General features: G+C 43.5%; 1 protein-coding gene across 3 annotated transcripts in view; it reads left to right on the top strand.

The window, feature by feature from the left end:
- The first annotated feature begins 876 nt into the window (after nt 1-876).
- The window catches only part of CBS (cystathionine beta-synthase), a 94,554-nt gene continuing 72,541 nt past the window's right edge, over nt 877-22,889 (top strand). For 2 of the 3 annotated variants that reach the window (XM_075073964.1, XM_032790166.2), the window contains exons 1-13: nt 877-1,079; nt 3,628-3,734; nt 4,874-5,008; nt 9,402-9,481; nt 12,104-12,238; nt 13,903-13,972; nt 15,754-15,845; nt 16,750-16,875; nt 17,535-17,619; nt 17,844-17,949; nt 18,723-18,800; nt 20,441-20,575; nt 22,229-22,337. In XM_075073964.1, the coding sequence (XP_074930065.1) occupies nt 877-1,079; nt 3,628-3,734; nt 4,874-5,008; nt 9,402-9,481; nt 12,104-12,238; nt 13,903-13,972; nt 15,754-15,845; nt 16,750-16,875; nt 17,535-17,619; nt 17,844-17,949; nt 18,723-18,800; nt 20,441-20,575; nt 22,229-22,337 (1,461 nt within the window). The remainder of the gene's footprint in view (nt 1,080-3,627; nt 3,735-4,873; nt 5,009-9,401; nt 9,482-12,103; nt 12,239-13,902; nt 13,973-15,753; nt 15,846-16,749; nt 16,876-17,534; nt 17,620-17,843; nt 17,950-18,722; nt 18,801-20,440; nt 20,576-22,228; nt 22,338-22,889) is intronic. The other variant, XM_032790164.2, reaches the window with a different exon arrangement.

The following is a 22,889-nucleotide window of genomic DNA, read 5'->3' as shown; positions in this document are numbered from 1 at the left end:
CAGAAACGCTATTATATTGGGGTAGGGGCGGCAGGGCTCTGGTGGTGATTTAAAGGGCCTAGGGCTCCCCGCAGCAACCAGAGCCCCGGACCCTTTAAAATGCTGCCCAAGCCCCACTGCCACAGTCCCAGGGTGGCAGCGGCAAGGCTCTGGTCTCTGCGGGGAGTCTGGGCCCTTTAAATCGCTGGTGAGCCCTGAGGTAGCAGCGGCAGGGCTCCAGCGGTGATTTAAAGGGCCCTGGGCTCCCTGCAGCAACCGGAGCCCCAGACCCTTTAAAGCGCCACCAGAGCCCCGCTGCTACCATGCTATATGTGAATCTCTGTTATATCAGGTCGCGTTATAGCAGGGTAGATGTGTGTGTTGCTCGGGGAGGTATGCTAGTCACACCCCTGAGCAACATGAGTTTTGCCAACATAAGTTGTAGGGTAGACATAGCCTAAGACTCTGATGCTAAGTGATTTGCCCAAGCCCCCCAAAGAGAGTTAGCAGCAGAGCCATTATTAGATCTCAGAAGTTCCTGGCTCCGGCTGCATGTTTAGACTACTAGGCTATGCTGTCTCACTAGAGCTTGATACTAGAACAGCTTGAGACTGAGCCCCTCCTCTGATGGGATGAACAGGGGGAAAGCAGAAGATTCCAGAAGACTTCAGCTTTGTGTGTCATAATGAAAGCAAGACAGTAGCAGTATGTGATGTAAGCCTACATTGCTCTTATGTTCGGTTGCCTCCATAACAATCTGTATCATCGTGACAAAATAGGATTTAAAGTAGTCTGCTGCTTATGTCAAGTGGCTTTGAGGTAATCCTTTTGCTTCTCAGAGGATGCTCAAAGTGAGTCTAAATAATGGCAGGTGGTTCTTTCCTTTTCAAAGACACGATGCCTTCAGTTCCTCCAGAAGCAGAGATGGACGCCGGTTCCTACCCTCACTTTTCTGCTAAATGCATGCTGAATGGAGGGCTGGAGAAGGAGCCCTGTAACATCAATGAGGGGAGAAAATGGATCCGACCTGACACCCCTAGCAAGTGTACCTGGGAGCTCGGGAAACCCCCTTCTGAATCCCCTCATTATCACCTCACTTTGTAAGTGATACCTTTCTTTCCTTGTTACCTTTCAGTGTTAACCAAGATTTTGTCCCCTCAGAACACTGCACGGGTTTAACTAAAGGTGTGAATTTTTTTAGCTGTATTAGTTAAATTGGCATGATTTTGCATATGAACACTTCCTTATCTGATGTGTGTAATCAATAGTTGCAAGATCAATTAATATGTTTAAACCTAGCTTGTTATAAAAGAAGCAAACTCCCATTGACTTTTGTGGGGTCAGGAGGTCATCTTTTGTGTTTGACAGTTTTTCGCTTTCTCATATTTATGCATTCACCTTCATCTTCCCTAAATGGTGCTATTTAACCTGCCCTCCCCAAAAATGCATGCAAGAAATGAATAAATTTACCAGGAATTTGGTCACACCTACCTGTAATTGCAGCATTAATCTGTGCTCAGCATTTCATAGGTTCATACAGCCAGAAAGGAACATTAGATCATCTAGTTCAGTGGTTTTCAAACTTTTTTTTTCATTTGCGGACCCCTAAAACATTTCAAATAGAAGTGCACAACCCTTTGGAAATCTGAGACATAGTCTGCGGTCCCCAGGTTGAAAAACCACTGTTCTATGGCAACAACCACCTTTCTCAGACCCCTTAAACATAGTCTGCAGACCCCAAGGGGTCCACGGACAACTGGTTGAAAATCACTGATCTAGTCTATTTCCAGTCTGCTTTTGTTGACAAACCATGGCTTGGAGCAGTCGTGGCACTGATAGACATTATATATGCATGCTCAGCAGAGATGACTGAAGCATTCATTTTCCCTGGAAGGGCTGAAATTTATGCTAACCTACTTCAGATGGTGTGAGCATAGCAGGCTGTGGATCGCAGCTTTGTAGTTCTTGCCTTTGACCTGGGAATCATTCTTTATCTCCCTCTCCCTGTATATCTCTCCAGAAAATATGCTTTTTATTATAGCCCATATCTGCTAGAAGGAGAAAACATCTGAAATCTTATAAATTGCCTCCCTGCTCCCCCTCATTACTAATTTGAGATGCAGAGAACTCCTTTTCACCTCTTTCCTTAAAATTAACGTACCCGTTCCAATCTAGAAGAGCCTGTTCTTGATGCTTAATAAATAAGATTTCCAACTCTTCTAAACAAAGAACATTTGCTAACAATGTACAAACGTTCCTTTCCCATGAACCGTTTGCTTTAAGAAGCTGATGTGAAGCTGAATAAGCCAGAGGGCTTGTTCCCCCCCCCCCCCCCTTGTCCCACTACTTAAGTTGAAAAGCAGCTGGCAATGTAGTAGGATGCCTATGGAACAATGGGATTGGGAAGCCTGCATCATGTGATGCTGTGCCTGGCCCATGAGGCATTGCAAACCATTCCCAAAACACCCTGTGGCCAGTTGCACAGTGGGATAGCTACCACAATGCACTGCTGTCTTTGCCATCGCAAGAGCTGCTAATGTGGATGCACAAGAAGCACAGTGTGGACACGCAACAGCAGTTTCATTCCAGCGTTGTAATAAGTGGTATAACTTGTGGTGCAGAAACTTGCTAGTGTACATGTACCCAGAGTTAATTCATATTAAGTAACCTATTAAGCAGTTGCCCTGATCAGGTGAAAAATTTAAATTAAGTGGTTGGTAATGAAGACAAAAAACTATATCAGCATTTTTCAAACTTCGAGTTGCAACCCAGTACTGGGTCGCAGCATGTCAGGCACTGGGTTGCTCTAGTCAGCACCACTGACCTGGACATTAAAATTCCCATCGGCAGTGCTGTCCAGCTAAGGCAGGCTAGTGCTTACCTGTTTCAACACCGTGCCGCACCCCGGAAGCGGCCAGCAGCGGATCTGGCTTCTAAGCAGGGGGCCACGGGGCTCCATGCACAGCTCCTGCCCCGAGCACCAGCTCCACACTCTGAACTGGGGGGAGCTGCCTCTGCCTAGGAACCAGACCCGCTGCTGGCCGCTTCCGGGACACAGCACAGCCCATGGTGCCAGGACTGGTGGAAAGCCTGCCTCTGCACTCCGGCTGCGCCGTTGACCGAGCCACCAGAGGTAAGTCCGTGGCCCAACCCACACCCCAGCCCTGAGCTCCCCCCAAACTTGGAGCCCCTCCTGCACCCCAGACCCCTCATCTCCAGTCCCATCCCACAGCCTGCACCCCCAGCCCACACCCTGAACCCCTCATCCCTGGTCCCACCCCAGAGCTCTCACCCCTACATCCCAACCCTCTGTCCCAGCCCTAAGCCCCTTCCACACCCCAAACCCCTCATTCTCAGCTCCGTTGGGTTGTGGACATCAACAATTTTCTTCAACTGAGTCCCCAGAAAAAAAGTTTGAAAACTATTGAACTATGTGTTGCGTGAGGTAAATACGTGTACCTTATGCTATCCACACCATTTCACTGATGTCTGAGTACTCCAAAAGTTTTGGATCAGGGTTTTACTATCTTGGAAAGTCCTTTCTGTTGCACACTTCTGTATGTTTAAAAAGAACATCCAAAATAAGCATGTGACCTCCCAGTGTTACTGTCAAGAACTGATCAATGTGTCTGTGCATGTGTGCATTAGGTCAAAGTCTCCAAACATCCTGCCAAACATTCTGAAGAAAATTGGTGATACTCCTATGGTACAAATCAACAGGATCGGAAAGTTCTTTGGACTCAAATGTGAACTCTGTGAGTACCTGCTGCAGACAGAAATTAGAGATGTATCTTCAGATATTGCGCAAGAGGTATATCTTCAGAAATCTGGATCACCCTATTTAACAGTGTTCACGAGAGCTGGTTGGGAAATGCTTTTTGTTCCTGTGAAAAGGTTGACAAAAATGAATGTTTTTCAGTTGCAAAAAGAAAATTCTTCAGTTTTTGAGTTCTTGTGTTTTGATTACCTCTACCTCCTCCTCCCCCTGCGCACGTATGCATAAACAGCAAGCAAACCACACACGCTACACATCAAAAATGGACATTTTCTGATATTTCCTTTTGATTAAAAAGCCATTTTTGGTCCAAAAAGTTTCAAATGAAACTTTCAACCAGCTCTTGGCGTTGCCATTGGACCCTTCAGAATGAGGCTGCAGAATAGCCACCAGAGAGCAGTGCAAATGATGAAATAGTTGAAGCGACTGACTTTTTAGGAAAGATTTAAAAGAACAAACTGCAGTCTGCATAGCTTGGCTAAATAATGACTGCTGCATCGTAATAGCGTAAAAATACATGGAGGGGATCATCACAGAAGACGATTAAGAGTTTGTTTACTGTTGTCCAAAGGGCTGAAACTTACAGAAATGTGCTAAAATTAAAGCATGGACTTCTTAAAAGTTAGCTCAAGCTCCCAAGAGGTGGAAAATGCAGTAGGGAATAATCCTTCATTGGCAAGGGAATGGCCTATTTAAAAAATTCCAAATGGTGGTGGTAGTAGTAGCACCCTAACCTGTCCTCATGTCCCCTCTGCTGGTTTGAGCTACACATGGGCTTTTTTAATCCTCTCTGATCCTCTGCCTCAGCCTAACAAGCAGAGAAAAGAGGACAAAAGGAGAGACCCACTGATTAAGATGAAACTGACACAGTGTGGGGCTTCTTGTTCCTGTGGTCAGCTGTGAAATGTATCAAATTGGCGAAAGACGCTGGAAATGCTGACTTGTCCATTGTCTTGTTGGGAGATGGGGGGTGTTTAACTGGGCAAAAATGATCTTTGCTGGAGTGTTTTTGGATCTAAGTAAGGAGTCAGAATTCCTCTGGTGAACACTGTAGTGCCTCTTTAAAAAAACAAGAACAAACAAAAACCCCCCACACATATTTGACTCTTATGTTTCTAGTGGCAAAGTGTGAGTACTTTAATGCTGGAGGGAGCGTGAAGGATCGAATCAGCCTGAGGATGGTGGAGGATGCAGAAAGAGCTGGGATTTTGCAACCTGGGGACACCATCATTGAGCCAACATCAGGAAACACAGGTAAGAATTTCTAGGTCACAGTGAGATTGCTAAGAATTGTGGGAACATGGTCTGAAGGCTTCCATGGAACAGGGAAGGGAGGGATTGGAGCAGAGACAGCTGCTCATTCAAAAGAGAAAATGCATCCTTGCCTGACAGGAGGAGAGAACCTCACAGAAGTTCTGCTCCCAGCTCAGGGTCCATCTGAAGAAGGAAAATACGATGCTTGGTGTTGCTCAGAGTGGGTGGGAAGTAGTGTTGAGGTTGCAGGGACTAATGCTTACTTTTTTTTATATATATATAGCAGTTAGTACCTGAGCACCGCAATTACTAGAGGACTTTGTTGTCCTCATTATACCCACATCAGGTTGGGAAGTATTTTCTTCATTGTCCAGAGCAGATTAAAAGTGACTTTCCAAAAGTCGCATGAGGCTGAGCTGGGACTCAAACTCAGGTCTACTAAATGTCAGTCCAGCACCCTAGCCACTAGACCATCTTTTATACCTCTTAGTCCATAGGAATAGATCAGTAATCCAGCATCCTGTCTCAGATAGTGGCTGATGCTGGATGCTTCAGAGGAAGGTGTAATCTTGAAGTTATTCAGTGAGTGGGAGGGGAGCAGAATAGTCAATGAGAGCAGTCTGGAATTCATTTTCAGCTTCTGCTCTGAAGCACAAGGACTGCTAACTTGTACGTTTATTCTACAATCTTGTATCCAACTGAAACTGCAGAGAGGATGCAGGGGGGCAGGATGAATTGGGTCCTGGCCCGTGAGTGGGGCTTGTAGATGCTACTGTATCACATAATAGAGTACCCAAAGCTGGAATTTGCCCAGGACCTCATGGGTTGTGCTTGTGGAAAGAGCCATATGCGTCCAAGTGGTGAGGTGCTTAGCTGTACAATTTGCCCAAATGACTTCAGGTAGTACAGAGCATTATTCTGAGACACCAGTTCTACGGTGAACCTATTGAGTAGCCAACACCATATCCAGCAGCACAGAGCTGTTCTTCAGAGGTGTCCCATCTGAATGCTAACACAGCTGGACCCTGCTTAGCTTGCAAGAGCTGCTGGTAGCTCAGCACAAGTTAATTTCGTACAGCTCTGCAGCACAAGCAAGAGTGAGGTCTGGAAAGGAGGGAAAATAGCTTTAAGGTTAGAGCCTTTGGTAGGCACATGACATCCTAGCAGAAACACTGGGTGATTATCTAGATACATCTGTTTTCAGCACTCACCTTTTGAAGGCTGGAACTGCAGTCTGAATCCCACTTTTGAGACCTGTGAGTTTGGATCTGTATTTTGCATGCCTCTGACTCCTTACCTGTGGTCATACAGCTGGCTGTAGCTGACACGATGTTCTGTTACACTAACAGGACTAAGTGCCTTAAATCAGAATTTCCTTCTTGCCGTGGAATCTATGGGGTAGAATGGCAGAGACCATGAGAAATGTGCAGGATGAAGGACTTCTCCTCCCTGTGAAGACTGTCTTGCTTTACTAAAGGCTGTGAAGAATGGAGGCAAGGCCTAGGGTAGGCAGCTGTGATGCTCCCCGGGGTAATGAGGGTTTTGAGGAACATCACCACCACCTGCCCTAGAGTGAAAGAGTCTTGTCAGTACCTGCTGTGGATCAGCTCCTGAAACCAACATTCTGTGACAGCACAAGCACTGCCTTCCAGGCCTCTTCAGGCCTTCTTTTGTCTGTTCTGGTAGAAATAGACACTCCCAAGCCCCCTCCGAGCATTCCCTGTAGTATCCAGCCCCTTATCCACTGAACACTCACAGAAATAGCAGGTCTAGAGGATTCAAGTGATAGTGAGTAAGGATACTGGAAACAAATGGTTACATATAAACTGAAATCATAGCACACTTTCTAGAGACTAAACAGGTTAACCTCCTCTCTACAGAAGGTTATCTCACCCAGAGTCCTCTATAGCGTTTTCAGTCACGCTTGGTTGAGATCCATTTTTCGGAAAGCAAAAGCGTTGTCCTCTTACTTCCTCAGTGAAGAGTGTCTGGGTATTCCAGTTTCCCCCTTCCCAGATATACCCAAGTAAACCTTTGTTATGCACCTCCAGATAAGGTTCTCTACCTGTGCTGTGTTTCTCTTCCTGTTAGTTCTTTTTTACAATCCTTCCTTTGCATTCAGTTCTGACTGGTGATAGGGGAACAATTGTGAACAAGACAATACTCAATTTATGTGAGAATAGACATCTCCTGTCTGACAGAAAACCAGCTTTTCACCAGTCTTGATACAGACTTTAAGAACATGTTTTCAGTATACATACATAACTCCCTACGTCAGGGGTCCCCAACGTGGTGCCTGCGGACGCCATGGCGTCTAAGTGCACCCGCGTACTGGCCGGTGGCCAAGCATCCACCGAAATGCCACTTGGTGGAATTTTGGCCTGTGCTTGTCCACCGCCATGGTCCTCCGTGGCTCATTGTCTGGCACCCGCCAGATGAAAAAGGTTGGGGACCACTGCCCTATGTAGTATCTGTACATGCGTTTCACAGTGACATTTGTGACCAATGTGACACCAATTTTCATCTGAGACCTGATATGACATTCTTTGCTGAACCAGAATGTACATCCCAGAATCAGGGTAGCCCCCCTGCACCTCATTTCTGGTTGACATCAAGAAGGTTCTTGGGTCACAGTAGCACAGGGAATTGCTGGTCACTCCTGGTCTCTGCCCCATAGCTACTAAGCAAATTTCTCTAAGAAGGGGATAGGATTTCTCCTCTCCCCTGCACCTGGCTCCCTAGTTTGACATATTTAGCACTTTCATGTTAATCTCTTAAGTGTAGGGTAATAGAGTTTGGGTTTTAGAATGTCTTTCTGATTGTCAATGTTGGTCAGATTTTACTTCAGTATCGGGCATTAGTGAGACCATGGTTGGAATACAGTATCCTGTTCTGGTGTCATCACTTTAGAATGGATGTTGACGAGCTGGTTGGGAATTTTTCAATGAAATATCTTCATCAGAAATCTGATTTCTCAAAACCAAACTTATTTTGAAGTGTATGTCTCAACAAAACTTCCTCAGAGAAACCCACCCCAGAATACCTAATGGCTACTGATTCAGAGTAGGGGCTTGAACCTGGATCTCCCACGTCCCAGGCAAGTGTTCTAATCACCAGTCTCTTTCTGGCACAATATATATTTAATTATTTATACGAGGTGGAACAGTTGTGACATAAGAGAGCAAGAAGACTTCCCCAGTGAGTGCTCTGACCACTGGGCAATTGGTTATTGTGAGGTGGCTCTTTTTAATGGAGTGGGAGAGGATGGGGAATTCAAAAGGTCTCCGTTTTTTTGCTCTGATATGGAATGAAAATAAATTCCAAAACCTTAACGTTGTTTGTGAAATAGAGTTCTAATTTTCTGGCCAGCCGTATCTGATAACATTGGAAAGGGTTCAGAAGAGAGCTACAGAAATGATTCAAGAATTGGATAACATGCCTTAAGGTGAGAGAGAGAGAGAAACTAACAGGTTGAGCTTCATTTATCCAAGAGAAGGTTGAGAGGTGACTTGATAGCAGCCTTCAACTACCTGAAGGGGGCTTCCAAAAAGGATGGAGCTTGGTTGTTCTCAGCGGTGGCAGATTACAGAACAAGGAGCAATGATCTCAAATTGCAATGGAGGAGGTCTAGGTTAGATATTAGGAAACACTGTTTCACTAGGAGGGTGGTGAAACACTGGAATGGGTTACCTAGGGAGGTGGTGGAATCTCCTTCCTTAGAGGCTTTTAAGGTCAGGCTCGACAAAGCCCTTACTGGGATGATTTAGTTGGTGTGGATCCTGCTTTGAGCAGGGGATTGGACTAGATGACCTCCTGAGGTCTCTTCCAACCCTAGTATTCTATGATCCCAGTCTACAAGTACCTGCCCGAGGAAGAGATCTGTGAACAGATATTTAATTGAGCAGTCAAAGGCATAACAAGGTCCAGTGGTTGAAAGCTGAAACTAGATAAATTCAGCCTAGAAAAAAGTGAGGATAATTCTAACAGAAGTTATGGGCTTGATGTAGAAATTGAGTGAGGTTCTACAGGAGGTTAGACTAGATTATTTTAACTGGTGCCTTCTGGCTTTAGTCTATGAAATTCTATTCACTCCCTAAATCTGTAACGTGGGCAGAGGAAAAACTAGGCTGGGACAGCAACAAGAACTTGTAAATTTCCCTCTTTGCTCACCTTGTTGATGGCTTTGGTCTGGGATTGAGGCAAATGGTGCTTTTAAAGCAGACGGTCCTCCTCTTCAACTATCTTGGAGGGTAGCAACCTTTTTTCCTTTTTAGTCTCTACAGTGATACTGCATTCAAGCCTGGGGAGAACAGCTCTTAAAACTGGGACACGCAGAAGCTACCATTGTGGTTTTGTTTCTCTTACAACATACTCTATATTTCCCTGCTTCCAGGAATTGGGCTGGCCCTGGCTGCTGCAGTGAAAGGCTACCGTTGCATTATTGTGATGCCAGAGAAAATGAGCATGGAGAAGGTCAGAACTACTTGTATTGCCAATAATTAAAAATAAATTTGTCCAAAATGTTCAGATCCTGATGAGAGAAGGATGCCATCTTTTTGGCTATGAAATTGGATACTGAGACACTGCAAACCAATTTACCATATGTCAGATATTTTTAAATAATTGATCAGAGTATATGTATAAATTTCCTTCAGGTGGGGGGAGGGCAGAGGGGGTTGCTGTCAATGTTGAAGGGGAATATTGGTAGGCCAGTCGCAAAGCAAAAAGGCAGAAATTATAAAGGTGTTGCAGCCAGTAGCTGTAGCACCGCTGCTTGTAGGAATTTTTAAAGAATTCGTGTCAGTGACAAGAAAGACTTTAGATGCGAGCAGAAAATTGAAGTGATACTTAATCTAAGGAAAGACTGTCACTGAATGGAGGATCTGAGAGAAGCCCGTGGAGACAGCTGAAGAACTGGATGCTTTAACATCATGTTCTATGTAGAATGGTGAGATTGGAGAGAGGGTGCTACATTTGTAGTGTATTGTTTCAGGTTACACAGTGGGAAGTGATGGCAAGTGACCACAAAGCAAAAATGTTCTTTCCTCAGCTTAAGGAAATTTGGATCCAAATGTGGTGAGGAAGCTTTAATGACAAAGGGGAATAGATCAATATGGAAGCCTTCATTGTAGCAGCAGTGGAAGGAAATCAGTTTCTAGCCTTCATGACTTCAGCCTTGCTGTGCTTTATCCCGATCCTGCACCACTCACTTGGGTAGAACTCCCACTGAAGTCAGAGAGAGGTTGGCCTGAGTAAAGATGGTGGGATCGAGCCTCTGCTCCTTTGATTTCAATTTTTAGGTATCCATTTGGAAGAGAAAATTCAGAGCAGCGCACAACCTCGCCATGGGAATAAGATGATCTTAGTCCAGGTAGTTCCCTTACACCAGTGCTAGGCAGGATGGCAAAGAACACAATGCTGAGTGTTCATGATTAAGCTCTAGGCACTATACACAGGCTTCTTGGTGGGAGGGTTTTCTTTTCCTTACATTTAATTCTTTGAATCAAGGAGCATTAGGGCTGTCCTGCGTGGAGGCAGCAGGTTATTCATCGGCACAGCTGTTTTAAGAATTTTCCATTCCCAAGTCTTGGGTGAGTGAAATCTTTACAGCTGTTGAGCCTAGGCAGGCCTAGGGGTACAAAACCACTACGTAGCTGAAAGAGGTACCTGAACATTACAGCTGATATATTTAAATAGTGCCTTTCACACAGAGATCCCAAAGTGCCCAACCAACTTCACAGATAAGAACTGCTTTCCCCATTGTTCTAATTCAGCCACCTCGAGGGCTGGGGATGGTGTAAGTAGCTTAAAATTTGCCTATATTTCCTATATTTTAAAACAATCAAGAACAAGCGAAGAAAAAAAATTTCTCCCAGCTAAAACGACAGTAACTGTAGCAGAAGGCAAAACTGGAGTGGAACTAAGCGAGGCCATTGGAACTAACATCACTACTCGTGATGAAAACGACATGAGATTTTTAATGGCCACAAATGATTAGGACCTATTTTCAATGTCCTCTGAAAAGACTGCGACTCTAGCAGGAGAGGTGCCCTCTGGTACTCTGCTGGCACGTGGGCAAAGTTCTGACATGAAAGGAAGAGTGCTACATGCTGAATTGCCCACACCACGTCCTTCAGCACCTGGATCTGCCCTGGACGCCTGTTGCTTAAACACTGCCTATACCCAACCCTCCTTAGCTAATTACTTTTTCAAAAGATCACACTTCTCGTGGTTTGACGGCAAGTATAAAGGGGATGTCTATGTTAAGGGATCTACCTTTTTGCTATCTAAGTGGAGGTCTACTGCATAATATGTTGAAATCACGGCACTTAATACTTATTTTTAACATATTTATTATGGTGCTGTCTGTGAGCCAACCAAGAGTGGGTCCTAGTGTGCAAGGCACTGTACAAATCATTGGAAATAAAATGGTGGTTCTAGGGGAGTCTTGGGTGTGTCTTTACTAGTCTGTAAGGTAGCTCATGTGTACATGTTTTTAATACTTTGCATGGAATAACACCTCACTACACACTCAAAAAAGGTATGTAGAAATGTGAGAGTCTTAGATTCATATTCCAGACAAGCGGACTGTAGCCAAATGCTCTTTTCTTATTTGCCATTGAATGTTATATTTTCAGGTCAAATCCATCACGTAGCTTTCGAAACATAAGTGTTGTGGAAATGGAACAGTGTTGCTTGGCTGTGTTGATAAGAATTGTTTTAGCTCTGTAATTCCACCAGCAGAACTAATTAGATATTTTGGGGAGCAGGGGGGATCTTCAACTAGATTGAGCTGAAAATGCAGGTTACATACTAGTGTGTGTCCTTGCAGGCAAACAACAATGATCATGTGTTTCAGGCCACTAGACATTTAAAAAGCCAAGGCAGAGAGGATAGCGTTTAACTTGTTTGGGGCATCTGTTCTGAAACACTTTGCTTCTGGAGATTGAATTGATACAGACTTTAAGCAGTAGGTATAGAAGAGATGCACAATCTTGTTTATGTAAAGCTTATAGTTGGCCTTTATTCATCCTCTGGCATACCAGAAGGGTCTCTGTGCCTATGGAGATTTTTGATTGACTCTGTTTGATTCAGGTGGATGTTCTGAGAGCTCTTGGTGCTGAGATTGTGAGGACCCCAACCACTGCCAGATTTGACTCGCCTGAATCTCATGTGGGAGTAGCATGGCGACTGAAAAATGAAATACCCAATTCCCATATCCTAGACCAGGTAAGGTCCCGAACAACTGAGGTGCATGTGTAGGATAGAGAGAAATATTGGTAATATCCTCTTCCTGCACTCCACGGATAAAAGGGTAACAGCCCTGAATGAGGGTATGTGTAGATTAAACCTGGGATCTCTGGATCTAAAAGTGTGAATTGCTGTTACCTTACCAGGTTCCTTAACTCAGCAAAACTAGCAGATCAGTAGAGTGGCACAAAAAGCCCAGGATGAACTGGCTTTTCAAATTGAAGCAATTTAAATCAACAATTTTAATCATAATTTAAATCAGCAAACCAGAAATACTGATTTAAATCATCAGTTTGAATTTTGTTTTGTAGTTGTACTTTTTGGTTATTTTGCTAAAGAAAAATTGATTTTGACTGATTGGTAACCATTAACATATGTTGGTTTACAATTAAATATAGCTTTTGCACTAAACTTGGGTCGTCTTTTTGCTAACCAGGACAATCTAATAGAATGGCTTAATAATTGTGCATAGATTAATGTACTTTCAGATGCTTAATTTTTACATTTGGTTTATGATGTTATGGAACAATGCATTTCTTATTTACTAGATTAACTTTTTTACCTGTGATTTGTGTCAGCTCTGTTTGGATGGAAATTGAAATTGAATTAAAAATGTGCAAAACAGCATTTGTTTTGTTAGTTGAATAAAACTACTTTAAATGTGCTGGATACATAAAAAAAAATGTAAAATATGGTTTGCATTTACATCTAAGTGATTTTTTTAAACAAGGGAAGCATCTATACTTAGTGAATTGAACTGGTTGTTTCCGGTCACCATATCCTTCAAGATTTTATAAGTAGTAAATCTCATTTTCTCACACTTGATTTTCCTCTTCTGATCAATGAACAAAAACTAACTTCTCTGCTTTTTCAGCTCCAAGTCAGTGCCTTGATTTAAAATGATTTAGTCAGTGAAATGAACTAGTTGAATAAACTGAAATGAGGAAAATACTCTTGTACCCACAGAAAAGGCAACTGCTCTCAGAAGCTGATTTAGCACTTCAAACTGTGGTTTCTGGTACTTGCCAAGTGACTTCCACTAGTTCAGTGGTTTGACTTTCTTTAAAACTTTTTGGCAGCAACCATATACTGCTTAATATTACATTTCTAATTTATTTCAAGTGATATTGATAATGATAGTAAGTTTAGGCCTTAACATAGGTTGCCATAATTTCAAATGTTTGTTTAAAAAAAAAAGATTTAATTTAAATCTCATTTTAAATAAAAATATACATATATATTTAAATGATCTATTCTTATCCACCCTATGTTAGCATAGATTACAGAAAGACCAAGATAATGTTCTCTGCTAGGTTGGCATTTCTGCCTATTGGAATTGTACAAGGTTCAAATTTCTACAGAAGATAATCCCACAAGCAGATTGCCCTTGGCTTTCAGGAATGTTGGGGACTTTAGCACAAAAATACCACTTGCTTGCAATTGGGGCAGTTGCAGGAATCTCTTCTAGGCCAAGGTAGAAAGTATTGGTAAATGGCTGAACAGTTTAGAAACTGGTGGGGGCCTTCAATGTTATTGTGGGGGTTGAACACCGCTGGTCATTTTTTGACCTGCTCCTCAGGATGTGATTTTTGATGAGCTTTTTCCATGGTTCCATATGTTTTTTCCATTGTATTTCAATGTAGTACCGCAATGCCAGTAACCCCTTGGCACACTATGACACTACAGCAGAGGAGATCCTGCAGCAGTGCGAAGGTATGCTAATTCTTTCGCTTATTCTTCTTTTGAATTAACCTCTGGAGTGCTCTTGTTTTAATCACATCCTCCTGTAAAAAGCAGACCGAGGCTCTCGGGTATAGAATTGCATAGGCTCTGAGATAGTTTGTGTAAAATTTACATAATTCAGATGAGAGACACTTCTAGTTAAAAGTGTGGGATTTTAAAAAAATATATTTTTAAACAAACGTTTTGCTTTTACCTTTCTGTGACTGTGACTGGCCAGGCAAAGTGATTACCCCTAGATAAAGAAGTCTGCATAGCTCAGAGGAGTTGAAGAGTTAAGGAGTTTGAGTGTTCGTGAATGGGAAGTGATTTTTAAAAAGGCTTGACTCTTAGTTCTTCGTCTAAACTGAACATGAGAGGTTTTTATTGATCTGTTTTTTTATTTATCTTCAATTTAAATTTAATTTAGTTTAATACTAAAATTCTATGTGTAAAGTCCACTTACTCCATCACAAGACATTCCTCAATTGATGGTGTCCTCAGGAATACACATAGTTTAGGAACCAAGCTTTTTCACAAGGACATGATTATGTCACAATGATCACCACTGTCTCGGAACCAGGAATTTTGCTATTTATGTGGACCCAGTTGCCATGCCTCAACAGTACCGTAGTTCACTTGAATCTAGTCCCATTTCACAGAGGAGTAAATCAAAACAAACTAACAAACTGTTAATGTGCGGCAACGCAGTCCACAAGGTTACCACGACCTGAGCATGAAATTATTTATTTTCCAGTCACAGTGCCAGGAATTATGCATGTTTTTACCATGGCACAATTGTATTCATACTTACCAGTAAGTTGTGTTTGGAGCCAGTAGAGGGAGCTTGCACATCAGGTTTCTTGGTCTGTGTCATAAAACCTCATGTTTAGCTTCTCAATGGGATTTCTGTATTTAAAGTAAGAAAGCCCTAGATTAGATTTTGATAGTGATGATGACCTGCATGTAAAGTGCAGTTATATTCTGAGTTATATAATGCGTTTTTTTTTTTGTTTGTCTCTGCATGCTTCCTATGTCAGATTTCCTCAGTTTGCAAGTGTAAAAGTGGTTTTACTATCACTGAAGACTCATTCTGATCTCAGACCTCATCTTGACTCTCAATCCATCTTGTAAAGTCAATGGGCCTTATTCTGATCTCACTGTCAGAGGTGTAAGTCTGATGTCATTGCTTCAGTCAATGAAATTACACCTGTGTGAGGTCAGAATCAAGCCCTATTTCTTGGGATGTGTTTGATTTGTAAGCAACACTTTTTATATAAGTGCCCAAGAGTTAGTGAAGTGCTCTTTTATTTCTGGTAATAAATCATTTAAAGACGATCAGATAAAATAATTGTTGGCCAAGTCCTGATTATTTTATTAATGCACAAAAAGAGCTACAATAAGGATAGATCAACATCTGTCACCAGACATCATAAAAGAAATCCACAGATAGCAAATACGACACACACACCCCTCAGCTCTTCTCCAAAGCCTTGAAAACATGGATGTTGCAGCAGACCCAAAAGGCTGTCACAAAGCTGGGCCCTGTTGCACTAAACGAGAGGGAGAACGGGGAACAAGGGCTGAAGTTAGGTCTCTGAATACACCTGCTTTGAGGTAAAAGGCTACTTTACATTGTCACCTTTCTGACGTTAACTGCGCTCTCGTTGGAGAGAGTAATATATCTTGTGCATTCCTCGTCTGCAATAAAATTTTTATCTATAATCCCAATGAATGTTTTCAAGGTTGTATTTGATTCCTTGCACTTAAAATAGGAAAAATAGACATGCTGGTGGCTGGAGCTGGTACAGGAGGCACCATTACTGGCATTGCAAGAAAGCTGAAAGAGAAATGCCCAGATTGCAAAGTAAGTGGCAAACTAAAGCATCTTAGTAACTATTTCTAGCTGTAAGTGACTTGCAAAGTTCCTTGTGGGAATAAGTCCCATTTTTCTCATCTTTGTTGGGGCACTTTAATCCTTACCTGTGACATATCTGCTTGTTCTGAGCTGGGTGGCAGTTTTGAGCTGTTCACAAAAAACACAGGAAGCCGCCTCATTCTCTTTTCACTTGTGACACAAGTCGGGGTTTGATCCTGAAAATTAAACCACAAATTCCATATGGCCCATATTGAAAAATGTTGTTCTCCCTAATGTGTATATTCTGGACACCTGTTTGTATCCAAAAGGTGTTTGCACTTTCCCTTCATTGTTACAAGGGGTAATTCTCTGGGATCACTGAATTTCTAGCCGAATGAAACTTGCCCCGAGACATGCAAATTTGTGTCCCCCTCAATAGGCGCACATTGTTCCTGTCTCTGTTACCTTATGATTCTCGATGGCTGCATTCTGTTTTCCAATGGAAACAAGACACTAGCTTTTAGCAATAGTGCCTTGTTACACTGAGGAGACTTTCTGCTTGCTCCTGGTACAAAATGGTAGAGATCTGACTTCTGAGTGGGATCAGGGCAAACACCTTCCATTTAGTGAAATAAAATCTGCGTAGAATGAGCTGTGCCTTTCCCCTACAATATCTCACACCTTGACCAAGTAGGATGAGTTGCTGAGGGTAGGAGCAACAAGGCAGTGTGCAGAAGGGAACTTGCCAAAGGACAGAGTGAAAAAAAGACTTATTTCAGTGATTACAGCCTGTATCTGTATGGCCGGCATGACAGTTTTGTGAGGTAATAGTCCTAACATAACGCTTTGATTTAATGGCTATGTTTCGAAAAAACAATGCAACAGTAGCCAAAACTGAAATCCCCTTCTCCAGATTATTGGTGTCGATCCCCAGGGCTCCATTCTTGCTGAGCCTGAAGAACTGAATAAGACTGACAAGACAACGTACGAGGTGGAGGGGATTGGATATGATTTTGTCCCTACAGTGCTGGACAGATCAGTAAGTCAAGCTCCTCAATTAACCACTCCTTGCCTTCCACTCTCGGGGGGGCAGTGTGGGGAGGCAGGGGGAGAAATTGGAAATAGCATGGCAGCTACTGTGAGGGACACAGGGTGTTTCTTTATGATTAGAGGGGTTAGGAAGCACAATGAAATCCCCTTCTCACTATATTCCCGCAGGTAAAGCAGCTTCAGGTGAACATCTGAGCTGGACAATTTCTCTTGCTCTTTCATAATACTGTGTGAAAACATGCTGGGAAGATAGCTTTTCCCTGGAACAATCCCTTTAAATAAAGCCAAAAAAACCCAGCCCACAACTTGCTCTCTAGTCCAGTGACATCGGGTGCGAGGTACGATTCACTTTTCTGGTGAGTCAGCTGGGAAGGGAGGAGAATGACCAGATCTCCTTCTAGCTTTTCCCACAGTCACCTTATTTAAAAGGCAAAGTACTAGATAATGTTTTCACCTCTCTTAGCCAAAAGGCTACTAGTACAGGGAACACCACTAATACCACAGTAGTGTTAATTAGACCCCCAAAAAAGCAGTTGTAGGATGTGAATGCAATTGTAAGTCTATAATTTGAAACACCTGAACAGCATTTCCTGAAAGGGGGATACGATCAGCTATATCTTTTGTCTCCTTTCCTCTGCACTCTTTTAGGTGGTGGACAAGTGGTATAAGAGCAATGATGAGGAGTCTTTTGCTTTGGCACGCATGTTAATCAGAGAGGAAGGATTATTGTGCGGTAAGAGTTGGTACTAATCCTCCAAAGTTTCCTGTGAATTAGATTGCAGCATTACGTAAATCACTTAATCTGTCAAAGGGAAGCCTTGTCAGTGTTGGGATTAGAGCTCCAGAGTTCTCTTCTCCAGCCCTGAGGTTGACCCACCTTTCTCTGATCTTATCCTCCTGTTTTACAAGTGGCTTCCACGTGCAGTGGTCTTGACTGTGTAATCTGGGTGTTGACAGGTGGCAGCTCTGGCAGTGCAATGTCCATTGCTGTGAAGGCTGCCAAGGATTTGACAGAAGGTCAGCGCTGTGTTGTCATCTTGCCTGACTCTGTCAGGAACTACATGTAAGAAATTGCCCTGTTCTCTTTCTGCTTCATGCCTGCTGCTTTCACAGAGGGTGGGGCATTCATACAGAGTTTAGCCAAGCTTTTCACAGCGGCTGGTGGTTTTTGGTTCCCAACTTGAGGCCTCCAGCAGGAGCCTGATTTACAGAAGATGGGAACTCAGCGAAAATAAGGCCTCTTTAAGGTATCTCAGGTTTGGGCATCCAGAAGTCACTGGTCACTTTGGAAAAGTTGAAGTCCTGAGTTTCTTTAACCATTTTAATTGAGATCTCTTTTGGGACTTCTCAAGAAATGGTTGTCCCCTACTGTCTGCCTTGTGATATGAATTGAAGAGAATACTATTGTAATAACAGCTTATGGAGGAGGGGGAGCGATACAATGTTACACTTGCTCTAAGTCCTGTGACTAAATTCACCTGACCCCACACTTAAAATACAGCTTTCCTCTGCGACATTGTTCAGTTCCCCATTTTGCAGCGTGGGAGCACAAAGCTGTAAATGTATTTAATTTAATACCTTCCAGCACTTCTCCTTTACAAGCGGTCTCATTATATGATTGTGCCATTTCCTTTCTTCTTTTTACAAATATTCTACCCACATATCTCTTTGCCATAAAGACTGGCTGACTGTGTGCTATTATGTGTTTGTAATTATACCACTATCTGTGCTGAGGTTACAATAGGGGATGTAACTATATGCCATTGTATGTACTACCAACACAAGTGTAACCTGCAGGGGAGCTCATGACCTGTTTGCTTTCTTGATGGTTTCCAGGTCGAAGTTTTTGAATGACAAATGGATGACCCAGAAAGGGTTCATGAAAGAAGAAGATGACATCGTTAACAAACCTTGGTAAGGCAGTCAAGGTCATTTGAGTTTTGTGAGCCTCTTGCAATGGGATGGGCTTGCAATGTTTCCTTGTCTGTTTGAATTGATCCTCTGTACATTTGGTGAGACGGTGAAGCCTACTTAATGCAGTAGAAATCTTTCGAGTTATTCACTTTGAGAAAGGTTTGATACTTTAGCCTCGGTGACACCTGCAATTCTTAAGTGAATGAAAACTCTTTAAACTCTCCCCCCAGCCCAGTTATTCGTGGTGATTTAATGTCTCATTGATGTTTATGGTGTCATCTACTATTAATTAGGCAGAGTGAGATGCATATATGCTTTTTGGGCACAGGGAACTGTCTTGTTCTTTGTTCGTGCAGCGCCTAGCACAATGGGGCCCCTGGTCCATGACTAGCACTCCTAGGCACTGCAGTAACACAAATAATAATCCTTTATCAAGTACAGTGAAATGGACATTGTCAACTTGACGTCTAGTCAGTATCAAAACAGTTAAAAGAAGTTTGGGGGTACTTAACTGCCCTCAGGCCCTTGCTAGTCTTCATGGTTTTACAGTCCCTCTTTCCATCTTTAAACAAATCCCTGCCTGTCTCGCCTGTTGCTGCTGGAAGACCCACACACAAACAGGAGGAGAAAAGTTTGCTAACAGTGTGTACAAAGAACACTGATTGGACCCAGAGTGAGCAAATTGGAAAAATACCTTCTAATGTCTTTATGGGTATTGTGGTAATGCTCTGAAGCAGGGCTGGCTTTATGAACTGCGGGACCCAATTCGAATACCCGGGCATCGATGGCTCTTTGGCGATGGGGGTCCGCTCCGGGTCTTCCATGGCACCGAAGGACCCCCCGCTGCTGAAATGCTGCCAAAGACCCGGAGCGACCACCCCCGCCCCACTACCCCCCACTGCTGAAATGCCGCCAAAGACCCAGAGTGGACTAGGTGAGTACAAAAAAAAATGTAAAAAGGCGCCTAAGGCGCAGGGCCCTCTTAGGCGCGGGGCCCAATTCTGGGGAATCAGGGGAATTGGCCAAAAGCCAGCCCTGCCCAGAAACCCCAGGTAGGATTTGGACTCTGCTGTACCACTAACACAATAAGAGACACACTCTGCTCCAAAGAGCTTAGTTTTTACAGTTATTTAGATGGTCAGCAGTTTGGGGCGGGGACTGACTGTCTCTTATTCTGTGTATGTACAGTGCCATGTACAGTAAGGCTCTGACCTTGGCTGGGGCCTCTTGACATGATGTATGACAAATAACAGATGTTTAGTTTTGAGCCAAGATGCAAACTGTGGTTGTACCAGGCAGTTGGATGCAATGGAAGCTGAGGGTAATGCTGATAGGAGCACGTGACTCCACAAACTATCTAAGTGTCTCACTAAATGGCTTCAAGTCCATTAAAATGTTCTTTTCCCTTTTTTGTAAATGACCAACTGGAGGTATCGGTAATTTATGCTGGCCATCTGCCATTCAGAGATAGGAATCAAATAAAATGGAAAAGGGACACAGTTGTAATTATTTCCCTTCCTGTGTTCTGAAGACCCAAGTGAGCCTTTCTGCTGGTCGTGAGGGGAAAACCTGCAAGGTATTTTAGGGTATTTCAGAGTGATCAGATGAGTTGCTGTAAAACCTGTGTGTTTTGTCTACAGGTGGTGGCACCTCAAAGTTCAGGAATTAAGTCTCTCTGCTCCCCTGACAGTGCTTCCAGGTGTCACCTGTGAAAAGACCATTGAAATCCTCCGAGAGAAGGGATTTGACCAGGCACCAGTGGTTGATGAATGTGGGTATGTTCAGATATCAATATCTTCCTCCCTTCCCTCCCCTTCCAAAACAAACCTAGAAGTCAAGTTTCTATTTCTTATTTATTGTTTACACACAGTAAATGAGAAGTGTGCCTTCTGTCACTTCATTCTCCAGGATCTCCTGCAGGGTCAGCAAGAGTTCAGAAATGTCGTATTACATACCACACAGCTTTCAGATTTAAAATGCTGTCCTGTCAGGATTACCCTGCTCTTGGTCTAGTAGGTCTCTATCTACCAGGACCTTCTATTTGAAATGTCTGTCCATAATGAAGAAGTCCCTCCATTTTTGTCTGGGGGATCTCTGTGGACTCCTGGTAAGGAATAAATCAAACTGAAACTTCTCATTTAATAAAACTGAGGGTGAACCACCACCTCTGCAGGGTTGGGTGTTCTCCCCAGATTCTTCGTGGCATTTCGCTGCAGTGGAAGCTGGAAAGTGGTCACTAACCTGGGCCTAAAGAAATGTTTTAAATCTCAAACCTTGTGGCCATGTCCAGCATCTTCTTTCCCTCAGCCTCCATTGGTGAGCGTGCCGAATGGCAGAAAGCTGAATGCTGATCTTTAGTGGGCTAGTGACTTTAGCCTTGTATCAGGTTTCTTATGGAGGCCAGCAGAGACTATTTAGATCTGCAAGTTCATTTAAACCACACGCAGTCATGGTCAGACAACTGAGTGATTTTGGATAGACAGGGAAAACCACTAGTTCACCAAAATCTTCTATTACTAGGCAAGAGCTCTGAGTCTTTGCCACAGTGTCCATTAGCCTTGTCATTTGAAATCCCTCTGAATTTAGCATATGCCAGCACACTCCACAGTTCAGTTCATTTTGGCTCTGGGAGTTGAGCCCAGCCAGGTAGAAGGGAGGTCAGTAAAATGGCTAATTATAGCAGAACTAGGGAAAACTCTCATTTTAAATGTAATCCAGCCAGGACGTTCCCATCCAAACCCAAGGCTTTCCCAGAAAACTGCCATGTCTGATCACCCAAATTTTGAGCCTCCTTACAGAGCAGTTAACTAGCAGAGTTCACTTGGGGGGGTATCTCCACAGCAGAGAGCTTCCCAGCCCAGGTCGACAGACTTGGTCTTGTGCTACCACACTACAAATAGCTGTGTAAATGCTGGAGCTTAGGCTCTGAAGCCCACCCTTTTCCCTAAACCGCAGAGCCCAAGCTGCAGCATCTACACAGCTATTTTTTACTGCAGAAGCGTAAGCCTGAGTTCGTCGACCTGGACTCGGAGCGGGCTGCCACTCACTGTGTAGACACATGCGTGGTGGCTCTGTCTGCAGTGACAGCGCAGAGATGAGGGAGAGCTGCACTGTCCACCTCCCCCGGTGAGGGGGATAGAGGTTTCAGAACCCAGGCTGTAGCCCCAGCAGGAACATCTGCACTGCTATTCCTAGCCCCGCAAGCCTGACTCGATTGATCCAGGCTCTGAGCCTCAGAGCTTTTGGTTTTTCTTTGCTGTATAGACATACCCTCAGAATCTGAGAACACCATCTCTGAAAATGGTGATCTACGCCGTTAAACTAACTTTTGGGCATCCCTCTGAGGAAAGCCTGCTGAGAGTGCAGTTCACTTGTTTCTAGAAAACCCGGAGTGTCTGACATTGTTTGACCATGCCTCCTCTTTCCAGTGTGATTCTGGGAATGGTTACCCTTGGGAACATGCTTTCATCATTACTTGCTGGAAAAGTTCAGCCATCAGATCATGTCAGCAAAGTAATCTACAAGCAATTCAGACAGGTAAACTTGCTCTCTGTTTACTTCTTTACTTTTCCAGTATTATTGTAGGTGTCCGAGCATTACAGTGGCATAGGCTGGAGTAAAGTTTGAAGTGAGGCTATACACAATCTTCTCTTTAAGAATGTGCCACTATGCATGCAGACCTGGGCTTGGATCTCATTTCAGTCTCTAAATTCAGCCTGGGGTCATTGAAAGGTTCCCAGACTTGAGTTGGTTTATGGTTCTGCATCAGACCATTGAACTTTTGTGGGTTTGATAGGGCCTTTTTTTCTTGTCATTGGGGTTTCTTTTCATGTCCCCCCCACACACATCTGAATGTAAAACTGAGTGGTGTGAGCCTCCATGGGAAGAAATAATTGAACTTCCAACAGCTCTTTTGTGTAAATTCCAATGGCAGTTGAAACCAGCAAGTGCTCACTTTGCAACAAAGACTGGAATTGTCACAAGCAGGTGACTGATTAGTTCTGACTGCCATCAAAGTGCATGAAGCATTATGCCAAGCGAGTCTACCTAGCAATCAGCTGTGCCATATTTATCATATAGTAAATGGGT

This window comes from Chelonoidis abingdonii, chromosome 1 (assembly GCF_003597395.2).
Source record: "Chelonoidis abingdonii isolate Lonesome George chromosome 1, CheloAbing_2.0, whole genome shotgun sequence".
In the NCBI taxonomy this organism is placed as follows: Eukaryota; Metazoa; Chordata; order Testudines; family Testudinidae; genus Chelonoidis; species Chelonoidis abingdonii.
Note: the sequence above shows the minus strand (reverse complement) of the source record. Positions and strands in the feature narration are given on the sequence as shown.